We start from the raw sequence: 9929 nt of genomic DNA, 5'->3' as shown, positions 1-9929 counted from the left end.
TTCTTGAAGAAACCAGGTTGTCAGAGTTGCTCAGTTTAAATTTTGCTGATTGCATCCCATTGTGTTACTTAATATTATTTTTCTTTAAATTGGTAGTTAGATATAGAGGCTTGATCAGATTCATGTTCAATTTTTTGACAATATTTTAGAAGCAATGTCGTGTCCTTGAGGCACATAATATACCACAACTTCTCTTTTTGTGATCATGTTCATAGCCATTGTGATATCTTGTCCACAGTGGCTGATAGGAAAGCTCTTGATTTCTTGAGTCTAGCTGTTGTTGGTAATCTAGCTTTTTCCTCTGGGGATTTTTAGTAATTTCTTTTTACCCTTGAGTTCTGATTTTTTACAGGATGTATCTTAGATATGATACACTGCAGTTGGCAAGCCTTTTCAGTGTGAAGAACTTCTTCACCTCAGATCACTTTTTTTTCTCATATTTCTTTATTTTCCCTCTCCACTGTCTCTTTTTTTGTCTTTTGACTTTATCACTTTAGTCAATTCTCTGCTCAAATATTACCTTACCAAATCACATTGATCACTCTCTGAAAGCATCCTACTACTGTCTTCTTATCTTGGCTTTATTTTTCTTTATAAAACCTGATACGACTTTATAGAGTTTCCCATGACTTAAATATAATGCAGAGACTTTTTTTTTTTTTTAATTCACTGATGTTTCCTTAACTTTTAAAACAGTGTCTTCTACATAGTAGGTGCTCAGTAATGTTTGCTAAATTAATTATATTAGGTTTTTGGACTCATAGGTCATTCATCTTCATCTCTTTTATAGCATATTTTAAACATATTTTTATTTCTTTTCTATGTTTAGAGCATCCTCCCCCCCATTTTTTCCAGTGTCTTCCAGCAACCACTGAATGTTTGCTTTTGATAACTATATTTTAAATTCTAACATTTCTTATTCTCAGGTCTTCTTTCACTACACCCTGTACTTACTTTATGGCTGTAGGGTCCACTTCTGTCTCTCTATAAATATTAAATAGACTCCTCCACCCTTCCTTCTCCCCCATTGGATTATTATCTTTGGTCCCTAAATTTTCTTTATTCATCCTTTGTTTGTCTTGGTTCTTCATTTATTGTAGCTGGTTTTTTTCTGGAAGCTGGTTTGGGTTTCATCAGTAACTGTTTAGATATGTTTTTCTAGGAGAGCTCTTTAATTTAAGTGGATGAAGTGGCCTCCCAGTAGAGTACTTGAGCCTATGGCATGGAGAGGGAGGGAAAGAAGGAAGGGTTCAGTTGGCCCAACCATTCTGAATCAATTTAATTTAATTATCTTATTGTGTGTTTCACAGCCAACTCTTCCTTGGTTCTAAGACTAAGAATTATACTTATCTGTGATGTCTTTGGCTATGGTTTTGCTTTGCTTTTATTTTTTCTTTTAATTTTATCCTGCCTGCTTACATTTTGTAAAACTCTTGCAAAATGTCTTTTTAGATGATATCCTTTTTTGTTATCTAGTATTATGGTTTCATTTCTTCTTTTTTAACTTTTCACAAGGTTATATTCTTGGAAATGGTTGAAGAAATACATATGTTCATAGAGCAAAATTGAAAAATTCATTTTCTTCTCTTCCCCTACAACTTTAACTTCCCTCCCTAGAAGTAATCTCTATTAATAATTTACATGTTATTTTTAACATAAATATGATTATCACTCATTAGCTTACTTTGTTGACTTAATCATGTCTTGATCATTTTTCCATCTTATGAATTTATTAAATTTTTCCAGATGTATAAAATTCCTCTTTTTACTAATGAATTAATAATATCTTGTTCTTTTAATTTGCATTTCTTGATTAGAAATTACATTGAGCATTTTTAAATATATTTTCTGATGGTTTGTATTTCATATTTTGTGAAATGCTTGACTTTTTTCTACCCTTTGCCCATGTCTTTAGTTGTTTCTTAATGATACCTAGACATTGTATTCTTATATTTGCCATGAAAAAATGTATTTCATTAATATTTTCTTGTAGAGTACCTTTGATTTTGCCCTCCACCCCCGAGGTCTTACTATTTATTTAGGTAAATTTGTTGAATTTTTTTCCCCCTTTATGGATTCTCCATTTTGTGTTTTACTTAGGTGGGACTGTTGTTAGTTTTATCCTCAATTATTTTACAGTTTTTATGCTATTATTGTATTTTTAAGTATCTGTCTTCTGTCACTCAGTGGGTTCTTGGTAGGGAAGGGAATTAGATAGGTGTGCTCAATTTGCCATCTTCCAGAGGAATTCAGACAGATATTTAATTATTCCATGTTCTAGGGTTTGTCTCCTAGATTAATTTAATAATTTACTATTAAGTTTCACAAGCATGCAGTGACTCATTAGATATGCTTCCATTTTATGCATTAAAACTATTCTAAGTTGAATTATTAGCAAGTAGAATGTAGGCTCTATTGAGGTTTAAATATGCTAGCATAACTTAAAAATTCTTTTAAAATTTTATCCCTCAAAATCTTTGTGATTAATAATTCTTGTACATTTGTGTACTTCCAATTGGGTATTTAAAACTTTTATTTTTAACAAATAGCAAACCTAAGATAATGCGCACACACATACCCTTAAAGTTTTAATTTTAACAAAAAACAAACCTAAGACACATGTGCACACACATGCATACATGCATGCAGAATGGGGGTATGGAAGGACAGAATATGACAAGACTGATATTTTAAGGATTTTGAATGAGGCATTTTGATATTCTTTCTAAAAGAATGTACAAGTTTTACCTCTTCTACCTTGAAGATTATAATTGATAAGAAAAAATTTTATAATTCCTAATACTAAGGATGAGGTAAATAAATTATCTTTGGAAGTGTAGTCATGTATTTGCCAATGATGCTTTAAAAAAACAAGTCAATAAAATGATGAAAATTAAGGAATAGTGAAAAGACTTGAAGTATGATCCTAGATCACATTTCAAATAATTTGTCCTGTTACATTGTACAAGTCACTTGACTTGTTTTCACATTGTGAAATGAAGTGCTTATGCTAAGTTACTTCAGATACAAATTGTACAAAGCTTTGGCATCTATGTGCAGGTATCATAGGCAAATGGAATCTGTGAATGCATTCACTGGTACTGTGTTACAGAGAATCCATAAAGGAAAAAAATAATTTTTTTTCAGAGTTTGTTTATTAATTAATGTTTTATTTATTTATGAGAGACACAGAGAGAGGCAGGGACACAGGCAGAGGAAGAAGCAGGATCCATGCAGGGAGCCCGATGTGGGACTTGATCCCGGGACCCCAGGATCATGCCCTGAGCTGAAGGCAGACGCTCAACCACTAAACCACCCAGGTGTCCCTAAGAGCTTATTTTTAAGTAATCTCTACATCCAACATGGGGCTCGAATTTACAACTCCGAGATAAGGGTTGTGTGCTCTACTGACAGAGCCAACCAAGCACCCCAACTTTGAATAATTTTAAATGTAAACAGAACACCAAATTTATGGAGCACCATTTCTTCAGTTATAGGATATGCATAGCTGTTTAAACTAAAGAAATAAAGTAAAGCCTACCTTCTGCCCACTAATAACTTTGAAACCCATAGAATATATAAATGAAAAAAAAAACCATGGAGAGTGTATATAAACATTTTGATCCTGAATCTCTAGTGCCAGTAACTTTATAAAATAAGGATTTTATTATTATAAACTCAGAGCAGACCTCTTTAGCTGTGGTTGCTTCTTAAGCTTATATAAAGAGGCTTAAAAAATTACCTGAATTAGTTGAGAGTGTACATAGCTCAGTGGTTCTTAGCCGTTTGAAGTATTTGGAAAAACACGCAAAAATAAGATGAACATAATATACATCCCATTAAAAAATATTTATACACACTCATATATTCTTATAGTCTTTTGGTAAGAAATATAGACTGATATCTGACAGTGATATTTAGCTAGAAGATTTGCCATGTGTGTCTAAAGGATGGACTAATGTGGATTCTCCCCTTAATGAAAATACCTCTAAGATTTGCTGTTATTTATGTACCTACAGATAAATTCAAAGCAAATTAATTTCATAAAAGTACAGCTACTTCAAAATTTGTGATTTAGCATATAAGGGATTCCATAATTATATCATTACACATTGAACCCTGGACCCAAGATAATAAGTGAGCTTCAGTTATATTGTCTGGACATTGTAAATGTACTTCTTTTTTCTAGAATATCTATTGTCAAGAAGGTGGGAGGTGCCTGGCTGGCTCAGTAGAGCATATGACTCTTGATCTCAGAGTTGTGAGTTTGAACCCCATGTTGGGCATAGAAATTGCTTAAAATAAAATATTAAAAAAAAATGTTGGGTGAAAAAAAATTAAGTAGAGCATAATTTATTGACATGTTACTTACCTTTCACTGGCTACTACTGTCAATAGGAAATTCTTTTGGATTATTATCCAAGTGATAAATGTTTTAAGTGAAAGGTAAGTGGTAACCATATCTTGGGAGAAAAGGAAAATAAAGTACTGCCATTTTATATAGACTTACTGTATTACTAGGCTTGTATTTTAGAGATGTCCTAGGACAATTTGCCTTAACTTTTATAGCAGAGAAAGTTGGGATGGTAAGTGATTTGCCCAAAATCACCTACTTAATAGCAAAGTAAGATTTAGAACTCAGGTATTCCAACTTTCAGACCTCCTTCCTCCCCACCCACCATTATATTCTTCTGCTCTTAATTCATTATCAGGCAGTGACTCCTAGTTTGAAAAACAAGTCACTGTTTTTCAAAAAGTTATGTTTTAAAATCTTTTGAACAGACTACAGATTTCCCCTAGGATCAGAGACTACAGATTTAGAATTTTAGATTAAAGACTGCTAAGCATGAAAATGAACTTTTTGAGACTGAACAACTTAGCTCTTCACTTCTTAATTTGTTTTTGTCTCAAATTGCCAATACTTCTATAAAGCATTATTCCTTTATGCAAAGGGCTATATTCCTTTTTTTTTTTTTTTAAGGCTATTTGGAGATATTTGTCGCTTTGGGGGAGATATGTAAAATCTTCTTTGGCATCAAATAATTAAAATTGCAACTTTTTTTTTTTTACAAGTTCTCTTTGTAGGCACAAATATAATTTATTGATTCATTTTTCCATATTAATTATGATATAGGGAGTAGTTTTTTAATTATTAGGATGTAGGAGGATCAGTCAGGGTCAGTAAATTGTTATTACAAAACCAGTGGAGTAGAATTGTTTATTACCTTCCCTAAACATTGTATGATGAGAATTTTCCATATGTCAGTAAGTTTTTTCTTGTATAAGACTAGCAAAGCTAACATTTGGGGGATCATGACTTAAAACATGTTAGAGATTTAAAAGATAAATAAATTGGAGATATAAATGAGCGCTCAAAGTTTAAATGACAGCTGGACTTAATGTCCAAAGCCAGGGTAATTGAGGGCTGTAAATTTATGTCTAGATTCAAGGTTTTAGCATCAGTTATAGAAGTTTTATAACAAATGCATTTTTAAAAATTATAGTGTACTAACTTTATTAATTAAAATCCTCTTGATGAAAACTTATTTCATCTTAGAAAATGGCCTTAGGCATTCTCCTTTAATTTATTGATTTAGAACAAAGTGTTTGAAAAAGCATATGAAAAGATTTAGGATAATTGCAGTGCACATGGTGTCCAGCTTGCCAATGATATTTTTTCCTTTTTTGTAGTTTATTAAAAGCAAAGTATTTTAAACAACTCCTAGAATGGAATTTTACTTTTTCATTAATAAGCAGTGCTTTACTCAGGGGTTCTAACATCAGCTTTCATTTTGTATTGTAGAAGCTTCCCTGTGGTATAAAGTGTTGGGAAAAATAATAATAAATATAATTAGGAAAAGAGATCATGGAACTCCATATGGTGGTATAAATCTTCCAGTGCTTCCATGTTCTACTAAATTGGAATGAAAAATACATTAAAATTTATATTAAATTATATCTGTTTTCAGAGTTGAGGAGTCAGGGGAAAAGAGGATGGGATAGAGATTATGGAATGTGTTTGGGACTCCATGGTGGGAGGTGGGATCAAAGTAGCCTTTTAATCACAAATAGAAAGGAAATTTTGACCAGGGCATTTAGGTTACATGGTTCTTTCCCCTTTTTTGTTTGTTACAGGCAAAGGGGAAGATAGTGATGTACTCAGTATAAATGCAGATGCTTATGACAGCGACATAGAAGGCCCATGCAACGAAGAAGCTGCTGCTCCTGAGGTCCCAGAAAATACAGTCCAAAGTGAAGCTGGTCAGATAGATGACCTGGAGAAAGACATTGAGAAAAGTGTGAATGAGATTCTGGGACTGGCAGAGTCTAGCCCAAAGGAACCCAAAGCAGCCACCCTGACTGTTCCTCCACCAGAAGATGTTCAGCCTTCCGCACAACAGCTGGAGCTGCTAGAACTTGAGATGAGGGCAAGAGCTATTAAAGCCCTAATGAAAGCTGGTGATATAAAAAAGCCAGCCTAGTTATTTGACTTGAATCTGAATTCTAGGTGTGTTTGAGCAAAGTCACATCATATAATTTTGTATATGAAGTTTATTTTGGGTCTCATGTGATATTTCTCATGTAATCCTTATTAGATAAACTCATCTTAACCCTAAAATACCTGTGGTTTTTTTGGTTGTTGTTACTTTTATATATATATGTTACTGCTTTATGAACATGGCAAATATCATTGGATAACCTGGATACTTTGTTAGTTGAGCATTTAGCTATATCTGCTAATTAATATCTGAAAAGCCATTAGCAAAGAGTCACTGTAATTTTTTTCCTTCATTTTTAAATGTTTTGGCATCCAGCCTAAAAGCTTAAGAAAGATTGACCAAGCATGTTGCTCCTAAGGCTACCTATATTTTGTGGTAGAATATTAAATTATTGCTCCTAGATTTGTTAACAATTTAAGAAATTTAGTCATGCTTATATTCACTTCTAAAATAAGTCTGTCTTAAGGACCCCTTCTGTGGGTGTGGATTTACTAGTAAAAACTGATAACATTTTTTGTGGTAAGACTTAGGTCTGAAATGGCTGAGAAAAACGTTTTTTTATAAAGGAAAAAAAGGACTTAATTTAAGGCCATTTTTAAAAATGTAGAAGTAATCGCCCTATTTTAATTCTAGCAGACAAGCCATTCTAATAGGTATTTGATATTATTGGACACTTCGTTCAAGTTCTTTTCTTCAGTAAAAAGGGAACATATTTTAATTTACATTCCAAGCTATCAGGAAAATAATACTTTATTGTACAGGCTTTTATTTCATGTTTTGCTTGAAGATCTGATGTGCTATAATTCCATGAATTAAAAATAATAAAGACTATCATTCTGGATCTGAAGACTTTTGATACATTTCCAAAAGCAAAATTAATTTCAGGAAGCTTTGATAAGTCAATGTTATAATTAATCTAATTTTGTATAGTTTTTGTAAATAAATTAACATCTTGCACAGTAATGGATGATTTTTGCCCCATCACTAATTGTAGTTGTTTGATACTGAAATAAATTTAGGTAGAGACTCTTAAAATAAAGTAATTTTTTTCCTAAAATATAAATCTGAAACCACCATTTTTATACTTGCTAACAAATATAGTATATTTTATTTGTAAACCATGCTCTACTAATGTATGAAAATTTTCCTCATACATGAAACTTGCTAGGATTGTGTTTTATTAGCTGGCTTAATTGTATATAACTTTTAGAGTTTCATGTGGAAGTAGAAAGTACTTATGAAACATTAGAGTTGCAAAGTTACAAATTTATTTTTTTGTTTCTGAACCTGCTTTTAAATAATCCTATCTTTTTTTTTTTTTTTCCCCTGGAACCTTCCTAATGTAGCACAGGCCTATATCATTTGAAGTACTTCTCTTAGGCTGATAAATGCAGGTATGATTTGAATAGTGAATTCTCATAGTTACTGCTTCAGGATGAAAAAGCATTGATTATGGCAAAATAATTTTTTATTCCAACCAAAAGTTAAAATAATAACAAAGTAGTATGGAACAAACTATTGCTGCTTACTAATTATAAAATGCAGTGGGTGATATTTGTGTGATTAAATATACAGTAGTAAACAAGGATCTGAGTGCTTTGTAGCTGCCCAGTTACCACTTTCATGAAGCATTGTGTCTGCTCTGTTCAGTTGCAGAATGGTCTAGAGGCCATTTGACTAGAGTAGTATGTGTGACGTAGAATGAGCTGAACAAATTAGAAGCCACTTAGTTTCCTATCTTGGAAAATCAGCTCTTCCTTTTACTCTTTTTTTTTTTTCCAATATTGAAAGACACAAGAGCTTTTTGAAAAATGAATAGCTTTAGAGAATAGGAATATGTATATTTTAGGAAAGCCTAATAGGAAAATACTATATATTGATCTAATGCCATTTAAATCAACAGCTTACAGGTGTTTGTTAGATACCTCTGAGGTGTTTAGTCTTATTCAGAATCTCAAACTCAGGAATGTTATAGTATAGATTTTAGCACAGAATAGACTGAGTAATAATGACGATTTGGTGCTACTACTTTTTATGCTCCTCCCTTTTGCCAAGGTAAGGAGAATTTTTATGTAATGTGTAATTAGTAAATTAGAAGAGCAAAAAATATTTTGACAGCCTTATTTTTTATCCAAATTGAAGTTCCTCCTGATATTTGATGAGGAACTTGACCCAAACTTGAATGATAGGTAGTAACTGATAATAATGGGTCCTCTGCATTAGCTTTGGGCCACTTTTTGATATTCCTGCTAATTCACACACTCAGATATATCTTAAAAACCTATTACACCAAGTAGCCAGTGTAACGTACTATTTATCAAAAATCTACTGAACCCCTCCCCTAATCCTTTTGTTGAATCAGTTCTTTTAAACTATCAGGCACTGTATTTTTTCCTTATGAAATTGTTGCCAAAACCCACTTTCAGCAAATTATAGATTCTAGAGCATGACTAGCTATTTGAGTAAGGGTGTTCTGAATCATTTGAACAGTAATACAAATTGCAGGAAAATACACATTTCAAGGTACGTAAAGAAGGAATGAACCTACAGCTTGGGCCAAATAAAGTTGACAGCCTAAAAATTTCAAAAATTCTCAGTTCCTTCCATTCCATCCTATGAGAAGTAGGAAAAGAGTTCAGTTACAGATATTTTTCCTTTATTGTACTTGTTTAATGCTTAAGTAAAACACCAATGTGCTTTAACTTAAAACTTAGGTTTTTACTTTTTTGTGTGTGTGTGGTGAGGGGCAAGTTATTTTTTTTTTTTAAGATTTTATTTATTTATTCATGAGGGACACAGAGAGAGGCAGAGACATAGAGGGAGAAGTAGGCTCCCTGGGGGAGCCTGATGTGGGACTCAATCCCAGGACCTGGGGATCACGCCCCGAGCCAAAGGCAGATGCTCAACCACTGAGCCACCCAGTGCCCCTATTTGCTTGTTCTAATGTTACTCTTCTCCCTATCAAATGCCTTTCTTGAACATTTCCAGTCAATGAAACAAGGCATAATGACATATGTAGCCTGGCTATGTGATACCTTTGTTGGATCTACAATCACCTCTCTCTATATATTTTCTTTCAAGTAGACTCCGTTTTTAAAACAAAAAAAGTACTAATGAATATGTCACTAGGAACGCAAATATATTTATTTCATAATCATTATTTAAAAATGCATTGTGATGAAATGAAAAGCATGTGAGAGTTAAGAGCAGAGGGTCTGTTGAAAGATTATCCTTTGGGATCCCTGGGTGGCGCAGCGGTTTGGCGCCTGCCTTTGGCCCAGGGCGCGATCCTGGAGACCCGGGATCGAATCCCACGTCGGGCTCTCGGTGCATGGGGCCTGCTTCTCTCTGCCTGTGTCTCTGCCTCTCTCTCTCCCTCTGTTACTATCATAAATAAATAAATTTAAATAAAAAAAAAAAAAAAGAGCA

General features: G+C 33.1%; 1 protein-coding gene across 2 annotated transcripts in view; it reads left to right on the top strand.

Moving 5' to 3' along the window:
- The window catches only part of CAAP1 (caspase activity and apoptosis inhibitor 1), a 48811-nt gene extending 41348 nt beyond the window's left edge, over nt 1-7463 (top strand). For both annotated transcript variants that reach the window (XM_025432288.3, XM_025432287.3), the window contains exon 6: nt 6136-7463. In XM_025432288.3, coding sequence (XP_025288073.1) covers nt 6136-6482 — 347 coding nt within the window. In that variant the 3' untranslated portion in view covers nt 6483-7463. The remainder of the gene's footprint in view (nt 1-6135) is intronic.
- Nucleotides 7464-9929: the final 2466 nt, after the last annotated feature.

Source organism: Canis lupus, chromosome 11 (assembly GCF_003254725.2).
Source record: "Canis lupus dingo isolate Sandy chromosome 11, ASM325472v2, whole genome shotgun sequence".
In the NCBI taxonomy this organism is placed as follows: Eukaryota; Metazoa; Chordata; class Mammalia; order Carnivora; family Canidae; genus Canis; species Canis lupus.
Note: the sequence above shows the minus strand (reverse complement) of the source record. Positions and strands in the feature narration are given on the sequence as shown.